We start from the raw sequence: 22,078 nt of genomic DNA, 5'->3' as shown, positions 1-22,078 counted from the left end.
GTACTAAGTGGAACTTATAGAAACAATGCTTGTGTTCACACCTTTAGAGAGCCCATATAAGCCAGAAGCTCCCAGGGCCAAGAGGCAACTCTGGGACAGACACAGAGCACACTCTGGGAGGAAGTCCACAAGCCCACTCTTGGAGGTGGAGTCAGATTCATTTCATCTTCCACTTTTGTGCTGGCTGGAGGCTGAAGGACAAACCTTTGCATTTGGAGACATTCGGAACGAGCTCTTGGAACGAAGCAGAGAGATAGGCCACCAAGAAAACTAACCAGGCTATTTTGGAGGAAGCAATAAAAGATCTGAACTTTTAACATTTGGCTGCATTTGGAGTAATTATTACTTTGAACCGAAACTAAGGCTGCCTGCAGAAAACCTCCCCAAGAAACCTGTTCTCAGAGAGAATGATCACATTATATTTTAAAGAAGAGAACACCACAATATCTTACAGAACAATAATATTTCACAACATTCATATACCATAATTTATTGCTATTTTCTTAGTGTATAGAGGTTTGTGTCATTATAAGATCTAAGGAAAGGGCTAGAGATCTACAAGCTTTCAATGTATCCAAAAAGGGGCTGATCCAATACAAAGTCTGATTGCTGTCTCTCTGGTTTGAGCTCTCCAGGTTCCTAACCTGGGTTAGGGTCTAAACAAGAAAATTCTGCTATTGGACTCAGCCAGCTGTAAAGTTCTGTTTGTTCTGAACAACATAATTATAGGCTTCCCTTTGGCCTTTAATTCCTGCCCTACTCAATCCTATACAGGCTGAATTAGATGCAAGAACTGACATCTTACCATGAGACTGCTTATTCCTGAACTTCCTCTATTCTTGGTACACTAGCCAGGGCCTCTCTTTCTACATGTACAAATCTTTTCAACTCTGCTGTCACATGCAACTAGATAGTGGAACAAAACTGCTAGTTGGCACCTATCCCTGTCAAGGAGCCTGTTATGGTTCTGGGAAGTCTTGTAACTGGTACTCACCCTCTCTCTGAACAATGGAGTGTTCAATACACATATATTCACTGCTCCACCAATTCTTAATGTTGGAAAACTTTTCTACCTATTCTGCCTAAGCTGAGCTGGGATAGACAAATGATTCACTGCAACTTTTTTTGGATTTCCCCATTAGAATTCAGTCTGGTGCATTTTCTAGGTCTATTTGTTAAGAGTTTTATGAAGAGTTTGTTACTGAGTCCTGCGAATTCTCCATTTTGATTCTGTCTAAATCATATATCTTTCACAGCAATAAATACAATATTTAACCACGCAAGATACAGAGAAAATTACCAAAAAAAAAAAAAAAAAAAGCCTCAATCTGAAAAGCATTTATATCAAAATCAAAAAAAAAAACAAGTTCAGTTTACAAGATATAAAAACAATGAACACATACACACACACAACCAATATATAAAGTGATCAAAGTATATGAACAAAGTTGTCAAATGAATAATAAACTATTAAGAACCAGACAAGAGAAAATGTTTATTATTATTATAAGTGAAATGCAAATCTAAACAACCCAGAAGTTTCTCTTCACACCCTAAAAAAAATATGACAAAGGATGGGAAGTCAGTGTAGGACAGATTATAGAAAGATTACTGGAAAGAAATTTGGAATTATGCAAATATAGTGAATAAATGTCTATACCCTTTCATTCAACGGTTCCATTAATAGAATTATACTTGGGAGGCCATGGTTAAGAAGTCCCCAAATATACAAAAATATTAATAGCATTTTTTGTGATGGTGAAGAATTGGAAACAAAAGTAAATTGCCTATATAAACTGGGCCATGACTAAATAAATTGCGGTAAGTGAATCTAATGGGATATTACTGTGCTGTAAGGAGTAATAAATGTGAAAAATGCAAAAAAGCATAGAAAAATCTACCTGAACTAATGCAGCAAAAAATACGAACCCAAAATAATATAAACAATTACTGCAACAATGTAAATGTAAAGAACCCCACACAAAAAATCAAGTTAAGATTTTAAAATTATCATGAACAAACATGGCTCAAAGGAAGAGACTCTCAATTCCTAATTTCTTTTGCAGAGATGGGAGAGGTCTGCAAATGATATACACTGAATATATTTTCTCACTTTTATTTCTTCTTCTTTATCTTTTAAAAATATTTGCTATATGGGTTGGTTCTCTTAGAGGAAGTAGAATACTGGGGAAATTTGTGATGCTATAAAAAAGACATGAATAAAAACATGTTTTTAAAATAAACATAGTTATATTTTTAAATAAAGACTACTAAGGATCCCACCATTACCTTGTCTGGCTGTTTTGTTTTCTTTTTCTTCACTCTTCTTGCACTGGGAGGATATGATGGTATTTTCTCCTCAAACAATTGTCTATTTGTTTCTATTCCAGTCTGCAACTGGGAAAAAAATAAAAGATTAGTTACTTAACAAAGAAAAGTAGAAACTATCATATAAAACTGGGGCTTGCTATCTAAAAACTAGAAAAGTCACTAACAATATCTGACAATCAGCAACTAAAATTGATCAAATAGGCAGCAGGAAAGCAGACAAAGGAGGATGTGAACCAATTTAGAAATTTCCCAGTAGGGCTTTCCCAAGATAAACTTTCATTTAGGCCACTGGTTTTATCAAAACTTTAATTTTCAATTAATTAGAACATTGATAAAATCAGTACCCAATTATATCTGGAATATTAGGTTGGGTGGAGTTCCAAAAGTACTTGGTAACCTATCAAAGTTAGGGCTCCTTAGTTCACAAATATGAATACAGCTGGCCTATCAGCATATTAAATTGAGTCACAGAAAAACAGGGTGTCAATTTCTGCAAGATGGAAGATGAGAGAAGATAGCATATGCATAAATAGAGTTGGGATGAAGACTGGAATAGGAACTCCCCTTTCAAAATCTACTAGGACAAGTCACTTAACTTTTCACTATTATAGACAATTCCCTTAAGACAATCTAAATTGCTGTCAGTGAAGAATATTTCCTACTGCAATGAAATCAAAGTTAATAATTAAAATGGAGAGAGGATTCTGGAAAGATGAAGTAGCAGTTAGAAAATTTCAAGCTTTCCAGATTTTCCTGACAAACAGAACAAAATTGTGCCTCAGGGTGAATAGAGACTGGTAAAAGACAAAGAAAACTTTGAACAGAACAGACTTGGGGATAACCTAGAAGACCTTAAGAAAGACCCCAAGCCAGGATTCAATCAGTGTGAAAGTGTAAATATCTCCAGGCTAGCTCCATAGAAACAGTAGTAGAGAACCATAGAGCTAGTTGGATTTTGCTGATGTCAGAACTTTCTCCTCCTGGATAGTAACTGAATAAGGGAAGACAGAGAACTACTGCTGATTAAAAATGCCAGGTCCAGCTGGGAAGCTTTTGGTTTGGGATTTCAAATCAAAGGGGACAGCCGAAGTGACCTATAGGTACTATCCTCTCATCCCAGGATCAGAGGTGTTTATACTAATGGTTCTCATCATCATCATAAACAGGCAAAAAAGAAAAAAAAACTAACCATATATTTAAAGAAGGTATTTCACTATAGAAAGAATAGAAAGTATAGGAAGTTAACAACTGGGTAAGGAATTGGGATTGGAAGAAGAGAGTTTGTGTTAGAAGAAGAGAATTTACATTTTTGGACCATAGTTTTAAGATATAAGAAAGATGCATTCCTGGCCAAAAACAATATATATATTTGATGAGGGGAAAGTAACACATCTGATGTCTAATATGATTAAGAGGGTTTTATAATGAAAAAGATTAAATGATGCTTGAAATAATGTTAGGAATCACAAAACACGTGTCTAAGCTAAGCTGAAGGCAAGAAAAGATTAGAGGGGATAGTACTATTGTTTAAGGTGCATGAGATAATGAAACTACCTTTTTTTGTTTCATTTTCATTACCAAGAATCTTAAGACTACCACCAAAACCAGAATATAGTTAATAAGGAATTTAAAGTCTAGGAAAGTGATAGAGTAGTAGATCTAAAAATCCCTCATGGCTAAAATCTCCATGTTTAGATGTACTATGCCTATGCCTAAGTTGTAGTTAAAACTATAAGAAACTGCAAAAAAACGAAAACGTCCTTAAGGTTGAAGAACTAACTAATGTAACCATTTTCAAATTAAAAAGGATAGTGAAAGGACCTAAAACATCAGAAATTATTAAAAGAAGCAAGGATTTAACGCTGCAGAAGAGAAGAGTTAAACAGAACATGATAGCTAATTTTAAGTACTTGAAGAATAGTCATGTAGAGGAGAGATTTATGTTGTTTGTATAACCCTCAGATCTATTTGTCCAGCCCTTAATCTCTCTCTTGACTTCCACTCCCACATCTCTAACTGCCTACTGCAGATCTCAAACTGGATTTTTTGGACTCATCTTAAAACTCACGTCCAAAATGACATTAATTCTGAGTTTATCTATCATGACCCCTGCTTATTTTTAAACTAGTATCACAAGATACCACCATCCTCCCAGTCACTCAATCTTACACAACCTAGGTAGCATATCCTCTCTTATCATTCATATCCATTCAATTGTCAAATCTTGTAATTTTTATCTTAACCTTTAAGGTTCACAGAGAACTTTATATTATATATATATATATGTATATATATAATACATAATAAAATCTAACAACATAATTACATAAAATATATGTTATTACATCTTATTTTGTTCTCATAACATTTCTAAGGATAAGTATTTGTTATTCTACCAGTCTTACACTTGAGGAAACTGACAGAGGTTATATATGACTTGCCAGGGACATTATAGACAATAACTGTTTGAAATGCAGGATTTATGATCAGGTCTTTTTGACACTATCTACTTTGAAAGCGAACTATTTAGGATGTTCAAACATTAAGTCAGTTTGTTATTTAAGTAGCATTTTAAATCACACAATCTTATAATAATATTAAACATAAAGATCAAAAAGGGGGAAATAAAGGACTACATAGCAAAGATAAGTAGGACACCTAGGAAAAATGTGTAGTACTTTCTTGACAGAAATAATAAAGCTGGCACAGAGAGTAATGATGGGGAACACTTCAACTATATGGACATCTGCTGGATGTTCCTCTCTGCTAAAATCAGTACAGCTAATAAACACTTAACATATAATTTGGGGACATGCTGTTTTGGAACTGATTCTGACTAGAAGGTAAATTTACTTGGGGAAAGAGGCAAAACCCTTGAGATTTTTTTTCTTCTTTTCATAGTTCTGGGATTAATAAAGATTCAGAAAAAAAATCAGAAAACAAGTATATAATTGGAAGGGGAGGAGGAGGGAAGAAAGAGAGGAGAGACATATACAGTGTCCTAAGGAATCCCTGCAAGTGACACCTAGTATGTTTTGCAAAGCTGAAAAAAAAACCCCCAAAAAACCGGATGGGGGTTCTCCCAATATGGCACACCCATTTCAACAAAAATTTCCCAACACTAGACTGATTAAAGAAATCCATTAACAAAGTACAGTAATTGACTTCATCTACTCTAGAACAAAAAGTCCACAGGTTTCGTCCAGGTGCACAGGACCAGTGAGAAAAGCTAGAATAGGCAAATCAGATTGCAGGTCTTCTAAAGGATCAGAAATGGATCAAAAAGTCTTGTTACTTTTAGAGAGATATACTAGAGTTTCCCTGAAAAAGTCCCAGTGATGTCAGGAACATTAGAGCAACCAGATCAATAGGAAAGATGTCCAGAGGGGTTTTGTCCAAAGGCATCTGTTTACAAGGGTAAAGGTTCAGTGCTTTGGAAAACAAGAATACTGGATGGGGCTAACCCAGAAAGGTGGATGGAGTTCAGTTAAAGAATTATAATCTCTTCACAACTGTTTGCTGATCTCGTAACTGACAAATATCATCTTTTTTTCAATTCTTGTCATTCTTAACCTTTCTGGATCCTGTGACAGTGTAAGTCATCATTTTCTCAATAATTTCTTTCTTGATGACATCCTCTCCTCTAATTCTTCTTTTACTTGTCTGACCACCCTTTCTCAGTCTCCTTTGGTAGATCTTCCATCTCACATCATACCAACTACCTTTTACATATCTTGAATTGGATATCCCCCCAAGGGTATCTCAAACTCAACACGTCCAAGCATTCATTAGTATCTGCCCCTAATACTTCCCTATCTTCCCAAATTTCCCAATTAATTTTATCTTTCTAGTCCACTATTTTCAATCTCAATATTATCTTTGACCTCATTTACTTACTCCACACATAGCCGATCTGTTGCCAAGTTTCCCACACTTCTTTCTACTGACATTGCCACCAACCCTCATGCAGACTTATCACCTGATGCTTGAACTACTGAAATAACCTTCTAAGTGGCCTACTTGCCAAGTCTTTCCAGTCCAATTCTTCTGCCACAGAACTGCCAAACTGATTTCTGATTTCCTTAGAGGGAAAATCTGATCATGTCAATTGTTTATTCCTATCTCCTCTGGAATAAAATAAAATTCTATGCATTTAAAAATCTTCACATTACTGTCTATTTTTTATTTCTTGCGACTTCTTGACAATTCAATGATTCTGATCTTCTTGCTATTCCTTGCACATGACATTCAATATCTTCTATGTCTGTATGCCTTTTCACTGATTTATTTCTTATACCTGGAATTCCCTTTCTCATTACCTCTGCGCCTCCTGGTTTCAAAACTCTTTACACAGGAGGCCTTTTCTTATCTCCAGATTGCAAAGATAGTTCCTAAAGGAGAAATTAAAAGGCAAGGAAAAGAACCAGAAACTAAGACGGTGCTCAACAACAGAAGAAGAATTAAACAAATATGGTGTATCGATATAATGGAACATTGTTGCCCTGTTCAAAATGATGAAAGATGTTTTTAGAGAAAATTGGGAAAACTTGTATAAGCTGATGCAAGGACACCAAGAGATCAATTTATATTATTAATAACATGTTAAAAATTTTTTTTTAAAGATTTAAAATCTTTCATCAGAGCAATGATCAAACATGAATCCAGATGATAAAGCATGCCACCCATATCTCCTGACAAAGAAAGGTCATCCCAAGGTGCAGAATGACACATACATTTTCATATAGGCTCCTATTCTAGGAAAGTGATGCCTTGGTTAGAGCACTGGGCTGGGAGTAAGGAAAACCTGAATTCAAATCTGGTCACAGACTCTTACTATGCGATCCTGGGCAAGTAATTTAATTTCTGTATGCTTCAATTTCATCAGTTATATAATGATGGTGATAAGAGCAACTCACTGGGCTGATGTGAGGACTGAATGAAATAACATTTATAAATCTTAACATAGTTCTTGGTACATCATAAGTGCTTAATAAATGCTTATTTCCCTCCCTAGTTAGACTTGCTTTTCTTACTGTCAGAAAGGTGTTTTTTCTTTTGTAATGAGAAAGCAGGGATAGATGAGATATATTTATGTGGGGAGGAGAAAGTGGGACAGTGATCAACAATGGTAATGCCCTTCCAAAAAAGACAAAAGTATGTATCTGTAACATTTTTTTAAAAACACCACATAACAGAAGGATGTATGCACAAGTCAAGACTGCTTTCAAAGTAATATGTTGAATTTATTACACACTTAAAAACATTTGATGCTTTTATGTACAATCCTCTTGTGTTCTACTAGGCCATGTACATAGAAATACTTTTTTTGGTGTTTAAATTCAGAATCAAAATTTTTTAAATAGGGTGAGGAAAAAAGAAAGAAAAAAAAGTAAGCTACAAGTTTCACTTCCTAATTAGACTGCTTACTCCTTAGAGATCCAGGTGAAACCTAAGAGACATCAAAAAGTTGGCCGAGATGGATGAGACAAGACTTCTTTTAGGGTCAGTTTCTTATGTGATATCTTATGGCCAGCTTTCCTTTGCCCAGAAGTAGGCTATAGCCATGTTCTTAAAAAACTTGTCAGAAAATTACTTCTAGTAAAATATTTAAAGTCTTATGAAAGAGGAAGAAAATATTCTAATAGGTCAGACAGCTGAGGACAGTAATTCCAAGAAAGGCTGGAAGGTGACCCAAGAATGGCTTTTGAAAATTCTTGAAAAACTTGGAAATGTTCTTAAAAATTGCTACTGAAAAAGAGCTTAAAATTTTTCAGCAATCATCATCAAGTATGTTGGAAAAGCTTGAAAAACTGAATGGAAAGATTTCCTTAAAAAAAAAAAAAAAAAAAGCCTAAAATGATGGTTACCTTGTTACCAATTGGTACATTTATTTAAAGGGACAAACTCCAAACAAGGTTATATTTCAATAAAAACTATTTACAAATACAAACTAAAGCAGTGTTTCCATATGGTTATTGAAGTATGCATACATCTTTACTTCATCGAACTACTGAAATTATAAATTAAAAAAACAATTAATCATTCTTTATGGCCTAATTAGGCTAAAGATCTGAATTCTGTACTCTGCTTCTATACATTTAACTTTGACACTATAATCCACATTAGGCTGTTCACAGTATTATAAAAGTTCTAGCAATTACTTGCAATATCCTTACTACAAGAGACAAACATCTTTTAGACAAGCTGTAGGTATTAACATTTAAAAGGTAAACCTTTTATTGTTTAATTATATGTATGTGTGTGTGTGTGTGTATACACACACACACACACACATACACACACATACATATATATATATATATATACACACGCACGCGTGCATGCATACACATACACACACATACATACTCTCTTAGGATTTTAAAACAAGAATAGAATGTATTTTTTAAAAGTTTAGATACCTGGGCTGCTTTTTCCTGCATACGTTTTCTTTCCTGTTCTTCTTCACGGAGTTTTGATTCCAGTTCTTGCATTTTTTTCTAGTAATAAGTACAAAAGGATTAATAATGGAGCAAGAAATTGGATCTCCTTCACACTACCCACCAATTTATTTTTCTAGTGGTGATGGATGGTTCTCTGCTTTAATCCCTCTAAATTCTTTATGATCGATGGCAGGCAACTGTATAAGGCTGGATTAGGTTATGAGTGTAACTTGTGATCAAGAAAAATAATTTTTCTTTCAATAAAACTGGGATCTTAGTATTACTGATAAAGAACAATAACCAAAAACCCCAAGGAAAACTTTGTTAAATACATTTTTAAAGTATAGAGTTAAAAAATGGTTCTCCCAATATTTTTAGAAAGCAAATCGTAAACGAGGGCAACAGAATTTCCTTCTGTTAAGATCCTTTATATCCCATTGGTTAGAGACCTGTATTTAGCAATACCCTTCTGTAAACAAGAACATTTTATCCTAATGAATAATATAAAGTCATTTGCTCACCTCTGCAAGAGCCTGCATGGCAGTAAGTTTGTTATATTCCTGCTCAAGAATATCCAGCTTTTCAAGTTGGTTCTCAACATGCATTTGACCCTGTTGCTGGTCTCTCTCTATCAAATCCTGGAAAAGAATGTCCAGATGACAAGGTCATTTCTATGTCCGAATGAGTAAGCCGGAATGAACAGTGCTAGATATATCTTAAGTGAATTATTTAACAAAAAATGATATAGAACATATGCTTTCAATAGTTTCTCTCTACATAAGTCAATAATTTAAGAACATTTTTGTTCTAATTATTTATCACTCTTCATATAACTATATATGAAAAAAATAATCTCTTTTTCATCCCAAGTGTTTAGGGGGAACTTCAAGAAATTAGATCACTTCAATAAGTATTTACTGAATTCCTATTATGAGAGAGGCACCATGCTAGGTGTTAGAAGTACAAATACATGAGTGATGATAATCAGTGGCCTCAAGAATTTCACATTCTACTGAAAGTTAACATGGTTACAAAGCCAAGTAAATACTAATGACATGGGTGAATTAAGAAAGACTTAAGGTGGCAAATGAGGAGAGAGAATAATTCTCTTTTCTGTTGATTGTAAGGCAGTAAGCAAAGAGATAGAAGGTGAAAAATAGTCTTAAGATGGGGTTTTTAAGAATCATATTCAAAAAGATTCTTGAATGTGTAATGTGTAATTCATCTTATATAAATAGGCATTATTTTAAATATGATTTGGCAGTCAATGTGGCATAATGGAAAGAACTGGAAACGCCAGTTATAGCTCTATTTACTCATCCTATTAGCTTATATAAGGAATTTTGCCTCTTTAGGCCTGAATTTCCTATGCCTAATAAGAGGGGACAGGCTTAGATAACTTTTCCCTTAACATTTTACATTAATTCTAATTGGAAACCTTATAAAATATATTAAAATGTTGTCCCATCTTTTACATTGAAATACTTTTATGACTTTCTATAGCAGGTGTCAAAATTCACAATACTTCCTTAAGTGTTGCCTGAACCAGATTAAAATATAACTGTGAAATAGTTAACAAAATAAACAAAAATACAATAAAATACAAAAACATTACATTTTGTCAAGCTGAGGCCTGCAGAGACTCTTATTGTCCAGTTTAAAGACATTTTGAGTTTTATACTATTCCTCTCCAGAGCTTTTAGAACACAGCTTTCTCAATGATCTTGATAATATATTAGGTTTCAAAAAACTAAATTACTCCATTCTTCAAGTTCCTTTCAGTGGCAACCTACATTACTTAAAGTGAATTAAATCCAACCTTCTAAAACTAGTCTTAAATCCATTAGCCCTACTCCTTGTCTTTTCAACTTCATTTCTCAGGTGTCCTTCACTAAACGCTGTGATCAGAAAAAGGTGTCACCTGTCAGCTCTGTAGTCCATTACATAGTTCCAGGGTGGTGACGACTGATCATAGTTAGTGGGATTGTGAGAGAGCTACCTGTATAAGGAGAAAGGAACTACAAAACTATATCAAAACTGTATCTATGTGGTTCTGAACCCAAAAGAAAAAAAAAAAAAGAGACGCATGATGAAGTAAGTTTATATCTGCCAAAACTAAGTTTTGTAAAAATGTTTGTGAATCTATTCCAGAAAGTTCCAAAGCAACCTCTCAAATGCGAGATTAGAGAACTGTAAAAAAAAAAAAAAGGAAAAGTGGCTAAGTTCTCCTACACCTAAACTCTCCCAAACATATATAGGTTTGTTTCAAGGGAAATATACTATTTTCATTTGATATGTTGAAGTAAAAATTCCATCCAATTTAAAATGACCAAAATCTTATCTGTACAGAAATGATAACTAAATCTGTGGAAGCTGAAGCAACTACTAATTGAAAGAGTATAGAAAAGGAAGCTCACAATACCTTGGGATATACCTAAAATCAGGAGGTGGATGAATCAACAGAGGAACAGTATACAGAAAATCCAAAGAGAAGACAATACTTAGTTGGAGAGTATCCAGAAAGAAAGATTGATTTATATATATATATATATATATTTATCAGAAATAACCAAACACATGGTCTGTATGTTCATTGGAGGCCCCTTCTGAGAGCAGGCTGAATCAGATATAATTGAGGAATATTTAACAAAATAAATGAAAAAACAAAAGATAATATTTCATTTTCAAATTAAGTCAATATGAAGCCTACAAGTATCCTCATATACAACTTGGTGGTTGCCATTTCTATTTGAGCCTCACCATTGATCTAGGTGGTCAACATTATGATATTCTACAAAGAGAGCAAGAAGAATAGGAATTGAATAAAGGCCACCAAAAGTGGTCATTAAGAAATTATTGGGGAATTTGAGTTGAGTGATCAAGTCAGAAGAACTTGCAGAGGACTGAGAAACAAGTGAGAGATGAAGCAAAAAATACAGACAGCTTAGGAGTTTGGTTTTTAATGGGAGGAGATAGGAATACAATAGGGTCTGTTGGTCTGTTAAGTACAAAATATACATCTGTGCTTGAGGGTCTGGTAGGAGAGGAGACACTTGAACTTGTTTTATAAACAGCAGGGAAGAAATAACAGTGTCTTCAAATTGGGAGGATGGAGAAATGATTGTGAGACATTCTAACTAAGAGATTAGGGGAAAAAAAAAGTAAATTTCAAGGCCTAACAATCTGTGGCATCCAGAAAACAGTATTGTTCTGAGAAGAAATAACTGCCCCTTAATTTGAAATGTCCCTCATAACATTCTATTCACTTAAAAAATATATTTTCTGTCATCTCCCATATCATGAATTAACTATTCAAATTTTATCAAGATCATCTGCCTCTTCCCTCCATGAAGTTATTATTCCCAGTCTGCCCCCCTTCATCAAAATTCTTAGTTTTTGTCATATTTTATTAAAAATACTTATTACTTAAAACATTCATTTACATACTTAATATAAATTATTTATGGATGTTTTAGGTCCCTATTGCCAGATTTTAATTTTAATAGCAAGAACCATTTCTTTATATATCCCTCAATATTTGAGCATTGGAAGTGCTTAAATGTCTTCTGTTAGTGCACTGAATAAAAACCAATCTCTTTAGTCTGATTATCATAGTGTATTAGATAAAAATAAAATTTCTCAGTTAAGCATTCAAGGGTCTCCATAAATCTAGTCTAATCTGTATTCCCCACAATCCCCAAACTAAACACAATACTGTAACCAAAATAGTTTCTTCACTATTCCTGTAAAATGCCACACTCAATTCTCCCTTGATCCTTATGAGATCCTTATGTAGTCTTCTCCACCTGTTTTTTATTAATTCAAGTCGTAAAACTTACATTCTAATTTTTATTTCTACTTTTTTTTGCTAGCACATACAGATTCTTTCTTTCTTCCAAACTGGTAATGTTCGCTTGCATTTCCAGCTTGCACTGAGAATAGCAATGCTCTTAAAATGCTCTTATATCCTATGTGTGTTGCTACTCATTATTTACTTGTAAATTTTAAGAAGAATTTAGTATTTGTGCTAAGAGCTGAGATAGTTTTCATAACATCTGAAAATATGATATGACTGTCCATAGCAGTGATTTGCTCAGTATGTGAATATATATGAAAACTAAAATGAAAACTTTTCAAGTTCTCTTCCATTTTACTGCTACTGTTAAAAAAAAAAAAAGCATTTATTTCACAATAATAATTCTCATTAAGGAAAAAAGATTAGTGTTAATTACAAGTTAACAGTTGTACATTTTTGGAACAGCATATGGTTCTACCTGTTTTTCCAAGACGGTTGTCCTCTCATTTTTTGCATGTTTTATCATGTCTCTCATGTATTCCAATTGTTTTTCTAAAAGATTACATTTACTTTCTGCAGCTAACAACTGGGATGTAAGTTCTAAAGGAAACAAAAGAAAATCTGATTATTATAAACAATTTAAATATTAGTAATGAAACTGGTGCTCCTATCACCTTAAATACTAAGAAGGTCCCCAAATGCTACTAGAAAGCTACTTCCAAATGACCTCAGGTCATCAGTACTCTAAAATCCAGAATTTATTAAACTTTTTCTACTTATAACTCCTTTTTATTCATTACATTTTTACATGATCCCAGGCATTTAATTATGTAAACAAGTATAAGAATCAACACTTACAGATAATAAATCATAATTGCACAAATTCCCATATTCAGTTATAAAGTCCCATAAAGTCATGAACTATAGTTGAAAAAAATGGGTTCTAATAAGGTGGCAACAGTTTTACAATGTTACAAACAAAATATACCTGATTCATTATAATTCCAGAATACTTAGATAAAACCAGATTACTAGTAACTACTAAGGTTCTGTGGAACTTTGTCAAGGACTTTACAACAAACCCTTGAAATAAGGTTTCAAATTATGACCTGTGATGTTCATTAAAATCTTAGTTCAATCAAACCTTGATTATGTCTTGACTCTTCATTCCTTGAGTTCTCCCTTTCTTGTATTTGTTCATCCAGCACTTTCTTGTATTCACTTGTTTCTCTAGACAAAGTTTTCACACTTTCTTCTGCTTGAATCCGTTCAAGTTCTAAACGTCGAATCTTCTCTTGAAGATTCTTCAGTGCTGAGAATATGGCTGTTAAATCAAAACATTTTGCCATTAGAAGACACTGATACATATATTTGAAAGCAATGAACTCTTACAAGTATGGCTGATGTGTATTCAATAGAATAATCTTTGGGTACAGTGATTTTTCAGCATTATTTTCAATTTCTATACATCTAGTATCTACCAATAGTGCTATTACTCACACGATGAGCATTAAGCAGTACTAAAAAAAAAAAAAAAAAAAAAAAAAAAATTAAGGAGCTAGATGCTAGTTGAACTTGTAACTAACATTTTTACATAAAATTTCAAAGGAATTGAAATTTTTTTTCAGATTATATAACATTCTCAGAGAGTATCTATCTGTCACATGCTTCCTTTTGAAGATCCCATTTGCACCTATCGCCACCTCTTTGATGATGTCTTCCCTATTCATCTCAAATCAGAAATGATTGGTGAGGCAACTTAGCACAGAGTAGACAAAGAGAACAATACTTTTCTACCTAACATGGATTTATGGAACCTGATGTCATATCTTAGCTCTGTTGCTTAATAGGTTAAATACAGACAATTCTCACTTATCCTAAATAGACCATTTCAGACTTCTATGTAAAATGATTTTTATGTAAAGAATTTGCCCACTGATGTGGGGAAGGGAAAGAGAAAAAGAGGAAGGAGCTGACACATAATTCAAAGAGATATAGGGGCCATAGAGAGAGAAATGAAAAGGAATGGGAGCTAAGGCCAGTCATGAGGGGATCTGCCTAGCTGGAACTGAGAGGAAGAACATGTAGAGGGGAGGATACATATGAAGGAGATAGGCATAGACATAGAGTGGATGAGCAACATACTAGCAGTGGGATCAAATATTAAGTATATGAGAGCAAATGGCCGTAAGACAGACACGGGGACCAGATATGCACATGGATATAAGAATGGGGTAAAGGTCTCTTTTTTTGGAATAATCAGTAGTCAAGTCAAGCCATCTCTATGTGTGCCCATGTAATATAAAGTTATGTAAACTGATAATTGTCTATATAACTGTGGACTAGTCATTGGATCTTTTGGGGATTAAATTCCTTAACTGCAGAATAAAAGGGAATGGACAACATAACTTCTGATATGTTCTCTGCTCTAGATGGATGATTCATGATGATTCTCTCCAGAGCTTAGTTCATGCAATATACCTCATAACTCACTGTGTACAACGTCTGCATATATCTTACCTGTTCCACTTTTATTCAACTTTGTATTTGGCATGGTATCTTATGGGCACTAACTCCTGAATGAATGAATTAAAGATCTATTTTGGGAGTAGAAAAGTCTTGTCATCTTAGCATGGGAAGCATTGGATCTGGAATCAAAGAGAACCTAGGCTCAATTCTTGACTAATTGTGTGGCAATAAGAAATTCACAATCTCTCGAATATTCTGAGGATCCTTGCTTGTAACATGAATTACATTACATAGCCTTTAAATTTTATTTTTTTTAGCTTTAAATCCATGATTCTTTTCTGTCTAAAGTGGGCATTCAACACTTGGTTAAATGTAAGAAAGTGTTTCCTTAGTGTTGTTCATATCTTCTTAATAATGATATCCATCTTTTTTTACAGAGTATGGAAAAGCCATTATTAAAAGATGTTTTCATACCTTATTATTTTGAGAAGTGGAGATATAAGGGAATGAATTTTCTTTAATTAGACTACAAATTTGTTTTTTCAATAAATCCTACTGAAGAATTTAGTAGTTTTACATAAATCAGATATTTTCTAATATGCAAACAAGGAAGCTAGCAGATCGTGCTGTTGTAGCAATCAATGGTCAAGTCTTATAAATTACAAAAGCAGAATACAGTTGCCTGACTGTAGGTACAAAAGAAAAGGGCCAGTCAAATGATCAATTAATTTGGTCATCTTATTTTGACAAAAAGCATAGCATGTTCAAAGAATTTCAGTATCTGAGGGGCAGAGAGCAAGGGAGTCAAAAACAGGGACTGAATTCCCAAATTCCCCTCTAAATAACTTTAAATAATACCTCAAAATGAATTATGCAACAGCAGAATCCCCACAAGAACAGGATAAAACTATTTTTTCTCGGCTAAGACAACTTAGAAAGTCAGCAGAAATGGGTCTGCCTGACTGGGATGAGATTACAACCCAAATTCAAGCAACATCTCAGGAAGCCAACAGAAGACAACATTTTAGCTAATCAGTAAGAGGATTTGAGGGCATCTCTGAATCAACAATGCTACTAGACTCTTGCCACAGATAGTACAAGGTTTGGACAACTGGTCAGAAGATTACAACAGTTCCCTTGGCTAGCACTGGGGGAGACAGGATTCTATTGCACACTATCCATACAAGTATCTGGGCCATAGTTTCAAGATGAAGAGGAGCATGAATACACCAGAACTTGTGGCAAGAGAAGAATAAGGACCCTGGTAATAGTTCCTGAGCAAGAGAATCCTTGTAGTTGGTTCGCAGACCTGAACAGTAAACATAACTCTACTTAGATCATACCAACTTGTAAAAACTAAAAGTTTATTGAACCCCAGACTATTTATGAAAATAGCTGCACTTGAGGACAGTGTATCCTCTGGATACAGGAGCAGAGATATGACATAAAGTTACAAGTTAAGAAATAGCCTGGAAAAATAAATCAACAACAAACTGGCCATATAAAGTATTATGGTGAAATGGAAAATCAAAATAAACACAGAAGACGACAACAAAATCAAACTATGGCATCCAAAATCTCAAAGAAAAATGTGGATTAGTCTTAGACCCAAAAATGTATTCTTAGATGAACTAAGGAAGAATTTTAAAAAGCAAATGAGGGGAAAAAATGGGACAAGAAATGACAGCGATGCAAGAAAATCATGGGAAAAAAATTGTCAAGAGTCAGCTACCATGGTGCAGTGGATAGAATACCAGCCCTGAAGTCAGAAGGACCTGAGTTCAAGTTTGACCTCAGAAACAATACTTCCTGGCTATGTGACCCTGGGCAAGCCACTTAATCCTAATTGCCTCCGGGGAAAAAAAAGAATCAACAACTTGGAAAGGAGGAAGGAAAAAATACTGAAGAAATGATACCTTAAAAAATAAAATAGGCTAAAAAAAATAGCAAAAGAGGCATAAACATCACCAAACAGGAAAAATCCTTAAAAAGCAGAAATGGCCAAATGAAAAAAATATACAAAAATTCACTAAAAAAAAAAAAAAAAAAACACAAAACTTCTTTAACAGCAGAATTGGCCAAATCAAAAGAGGTACACAAACTCAATAAACAAAATAATTCCTAAAAAATTAGAATTAGAAGTTAATGACTTCACAAGATATCACAAAACAATAAAATAAAGTCAAAAGAATGAAAAAAAGGGGAAAACATGAAATATGTCACTAAAAAAAAACCTGGAAAATGCATAGCATATTCAAAGAAAAAATAACTGAATGATTATTGGACTACCAAAAAGCTGTGATCAAAAAAGAGCCTAGACATTACCTTTTAAGATATCCAGGAAAAGTGCCTTAATAGCTTAGAACCAGAGGATAAAATGAAAACTGAAATAATTCATCGATCACTTTTTTAAAGAGATCCCCCAAATGAAAACTACAAGGAAAATTACAGCCAAATTCCAGAGCTCACTGGTCAAGGAGAATGCAACCAGAAACAAACATCAAATATTACGGAGTCATTGTCAGGATAACACAAGATTTAGCAACTTCTACATTAAAGGACTAGTGGGCTCAGAATATGATATTCTGGAGGGCAAAGGAGCAAGGATTAAAACTTAGAATTGCCTATCCAGCAAAATCAAGTATTTCTTCAGGGGAAAAAATAGATATCCAACAAAATAGAAGAGTTTGAAATATGCCTGATGAAAAGACCAGAGATGAATGGAAAATGTGCCTTTCAAATACAAGACTCAGGAGAAGCATAAAAAAGTAAACAGCTAGGAGACATCATAAAGGATTCAATAAAGTTAAACTGTTTACATTTTTATATGAGGGATGATACACAAAATTCCTAAAAACTTTAATCATTATTAGGGTGTTAGGACATATAGGGCAAGGGTATAAGTTGACAATGACAGGATAATATAAAAACAAATAAAGTTAAGGGATGAGAGAGAAATGCACTGGAAAAAGGGGAAAGGAAGAGGTAATGGGGTAAATTATTTGGCATAAAAGAAGCATGAAAACTTTTACATGGAAAAGGAAGATGGGGAAGGAGGAGAAACTTACTCTCATTGAAATTAGCTCAAAGAGGGAATAACATACATAGAGATTAATGCTCTAGATGCTTCCTTTTAAAAGATCAAGGATTATTTACCTACCTTATTTCTGAATTCTTTGAAATTTGTATTCCTAAGTTATGGAGTATAAATCAGCCTATGTTTACTACTATCACAAATTCCAAGCTGATAACATTAATAACTTCTTTTGCAAGCTTCTTCCCACTTATTTTCCCTGATTGTATTCAGTTCCATTATAGTAATTTCCCTGATAATTTCTCTATTTCTCAAGGATCTAAAATATATTAGCTACTTTAGTCATAATTATTATTACATCTGCCCTGTCAGTTTTGTCATATGTATCAAGAACCTGTCATTAATTTCCTTCAACTGGCTCTAAGAGCATACTTACACTACATTACTTATTTCTCCATCCTCTAATCTTTAAGTCAAATGTCCATCATATTTTCCTGCTCAGGTTCATGGATTTTCACACAGGTGAATATCTTCTTGAAATGCAGCACTACTTCACTACCCCTTCCTGTATGATTTGTGGCTGTTTTGAACCTTTATTGTTATATATCAGTCATGAGTCACATCTCAAGTCTCTATGAGGTCAAATTTACCTCACAACATTAAAACTAATAGATCGCTCTATTATCCATATATAGACATTTGAGAGCAAGAGTAAATAGCTCTGGTAGTTTGCAGCATAATAAACATTCTTTTTTTATTATTATTAAAGCTTTTTATCTTTAAAACATATGCATGGATAACTTTTCAACATTAAACTTTGCAAAACCTTGTGTTCCAATTTTTTCCCCTCCTTCCCCAGATAGCAAATAATCCAATACTATGTTAAACATACCAATACATGCATATATATTTATACAATTATCTTGCTCCACAAGAAAAATTAAATCAAAAGGAAAAAAAAAAAGAGAAAGAAAATAAAATGCAAGCAAACAACAACAAAAAGAGTGAAAATGCTATGTTGTGATCCATACTCAATCCCCTCAGTCTTCCCTCTGGGTGCAGATAGCTCTCTTCATCACAAGATCTTTAGAACTGGCCTAAATCATCTCATTGTCCAATGTCTATTGGCAAAATGGAAAAAGATTTCTAATTAAAGATTCTATTGTCAATAAAGTCTTTCCATCTCTAAATTTCTATGATTCATTCTTTTCTGCAAGAGCTCATAGTCCTATCATTTAATAATCAGTTCTAGAATTTTGCCAAGGTTATCAAGAGGTCAAGCTGACTAGGAGATCCTAAAGTCACAATGCTCTAACAACAAAAACAACAAAAAAATGGGAGATATTTACCAATCACCAGCCTTCCTAGATCTTGTTCTTTGTCAAGTCAATAACAACTGATTAAACACACACACACACACACACACACACACACACACACACACACACACACACACAAAGACCTATGCTAAGCACTTGATGCACAGAGAAAAGCAAATAACATTCCCTCCCCTTCAAGGAATCTACAGTCTAATGGGGGAAATAACATATATAAACAACTAAGTATATACAAGATTGTTATTATTTGTCCTTTATTCTTGAAGAGGACCATGACATCAGGGAAGTGATGCCATGACATACAAGTAAATTGGATTTAATTGAATGTGAGCATGCAAAGCCATCAGCCTCACTTTCTCCTCCTCATAGGAGTCCATACATGAGGGGAAGAGGGTCTGCACGCAGTGGATAAGAGAAGGGAGTATATACCAAAGATATAACTGTGCAATCAACAGAACTAGGTAACTGATTGGATATGGAGAAGTGAGGCAAACTCCTCACTAAGCCTGATAAAACTGGGAAGATGGTATCCTTAATATCCTTAATAGTAATTGGGAAATTAAAAGGAGGGAGAAGAGGGTTGAGGAAAAAGATACTGAATTATTATTGTAATGTAAAATTTGATACGAATACTCCATAAACTGGGAGAATAATTTTAATCAGACATTTTTCTTTAATTTCAACTAGACACGTTCTGGTCATTCCTGAGCTTCACTACTCTTAGCTGTGTTTGTTCTATTTTGTCATAACTGAAAGTCAACCTCTTTAGAATTATCTGATTCTACCATATTACCTGGTCGTAAGCGGCAGAATAATTTCTTGCTCTTCTTATCACGGATTTTAAAGACTCGTTTGTTGTCTGAGGTATTTTTCTAAAGTCTTTATTATTCTTTCTAAGATCATTCCTATAAGGATCACTTTTTTTTGCCTTCTTTATCTAAGTTGTTCATCATTTTATCTTTTTATAATAGGACGTTATTCAGTACTAGGTCAGTATTAATTGAGAGAGCATTATTACATATGTTGCAGTCACTTGGTATTTGGATCTAGAAGTTTGAGGGAAGAGAAAATCTGTGAATCAGACACTGAACTCACTAAACAAGGAAGGAAAATATCCTGATGCTTGACAGATCCTTAAGAATCTGGACTTGGTAATAAATATAAATGATGTGAAACTCAAGAAAGTAGAGGTTGCTGAGTGATAGAGGTAAAAAGTTTAGAAGTGGCAACAGGGATAGAGAATACCAAATTTTGCACCAGAAGCAGGGACTAGTGATGATTTTAAAGAGAGATGTGAGGAAAACACAGTATAGCCAGTACTAAAAAATCTACCAGGGATACAATAATATCAGGGGAGAACCAGGGTCTCAATGAATGCAACAAGAAGGAAGGAAAAAAGTCATCTTATAAGGCAGAAAACATAAGTTTAATAGTAACCATTCCTATCATCCTTTAACATCAAGTTAACACTCTATGAAAATATCTTCTTTTAAAACGAAATGAACAGCAATCACTAATGCAAGATAATGATGTACTGACTTTAAAACTAAGCAACAAAGGAAATTAACTGTAAGATATGTTTACTGATGATTAAAAGCATTTGTAGATCATTAAATATTTGTAAGAATTTAAAGAACAATTTAATTTTCTTTTCCCTCTGACATCAGTAATAGTTACTAAGCATAAACATATTTAAGAAATTAATGTTTCAAAAGATATTATAAAATAAAGAAGTTAGCATTTGTTTTAAAACTCAGTAACAATAATAATCAGAATAATAATATCCAATATTATTCATTATTATCCAATAAGAATAATAACCAGAAGTCATCAACAGAATAAGCTTTCTGAAGCAAGACCACAGCTGCCAATTTTCTTCTTAAAAATAAATAAATAAATAAAATGTGGGACCAAAAGCTAAAACTTTAAATCAAAATGGTTTGTCTTGAAAATGGCTACATTTTGAGGCAGCTAGGTGGTGAATTGGATAGAGCACCTACCCTGAATTCAGGAGGACCAGAGTCCAAATCTGGTCTCAGACACTTAACATTTCCTATCTGTGTGACCCTGGACAAGTTACTTAATCCCAATTGGGAGGGAGGGAGGGAAAAAGGAAAGGAGGGAGGAAGGAAGTCAAAAAATAAGCACACATTTAGGATTAAGTTTATGGAAAAATTCTGAAATTATATTTTTTAAAGTGACTAAAATGTCCAATTTCTTAGACCCAGAGATCCCACCACTAGGCAAATAGAGATTCAAGATTTCAATCAGAGTAGCAGAATAGCAAAGGTAAGTGACTTTTTTACATGTGACAGAAAAGAACTAGAAAACCATGAAATCTATGAAAAATGTATTCAGAGAACCATGGGAAGAAATGGAATCTTTATAAACTGTTAAATAATTACAGTTGATAGAGACAATAATTATCTAATTTAGCATGGTTCAGTATCATAGATCTGATTTTACAAGGAGATGTTTTGGGCCAGAACCTGAAACAAGGTACTAAGTAGAACTAATTGATAACAATGCTTGTGTTCACACTTTTAGAGAGCTCATATAAGCAAGTATTTAAGTACTCATTGGAGTTCACAAGTATGGAAGATTCACAAAGTAAACTTTGTAACTCTGTGAATTCATACCTCCCTTGAAGCTCTTAGGGCCAGAGAGC

The 22,078-nt window shown here is 33.8% G+C and overlaps 1 protein-coding gene across 3 annotated transcripts in view; it reads right to left on the bottom strand.

Moving 5' to 3' along the window:
- The window catches only part of CEP57 (centrosomal protein 57), a 71,932-nt gene that overhangs the window by 19,032 nt on the left and 30,822 nt on the right, over nucleotides 1-22,078 (bottom strand). For all 3 annotated transcript variants that reach the window (XR_007952099.1, XM_051986834.1, XM_051986835.1), the window contains exons 3-7: nucleotides 13,715-13,894; nucleotides 13,049-13,170; nucleotides 9,296-9,412; nucleotides 8,754-8,831; nucleotides 2,290-2,397 (exon numbers count right to left, since the gene is read on the bottom strand). Coding sequence is in view for 2 of the 3 variants with exons in the window: in XM_051986834.1 (XP_051842794.1) it covers nucleotides 2,290-2,397; nucleotides 8,754-8,831; nucleotides 9,296-9,412; nucleotides 13,049-13,170; nucleotides 13,715-13,894 (605 nt within the window). In the remaining variant the exon portion in view is untranslated. The remainder of the gene's footprint in view (nucleotides 1-2,289; nucleotides 2,398-8,753; nucleotides 8,832-9,295; nucleotides 9,413-13,048; nucleotides 13,171-13,714; nucleotides 13,895-22,078) is intronic.

Source organism: Antechinus flavipes, chromosome 3 (assembly GCF_016432865.1).
Source record: "Antechinus flavipes isolate AdamAnt ecotype Samford, QLD, Australia chromosome 3, AdamAnt_v2, whole genome shotgun sequence".
Taxonomy (NCBI): domain Eukaryota; kingdom Metazoa; phylum Chordata; class Mammalia; order Dasyuromorphia; family Dasyuridae; genus Antechinus; species Antechinus flavipes.
This window is presented reverse-complemented; position numbering and strand designations above follow the sequence as displayed.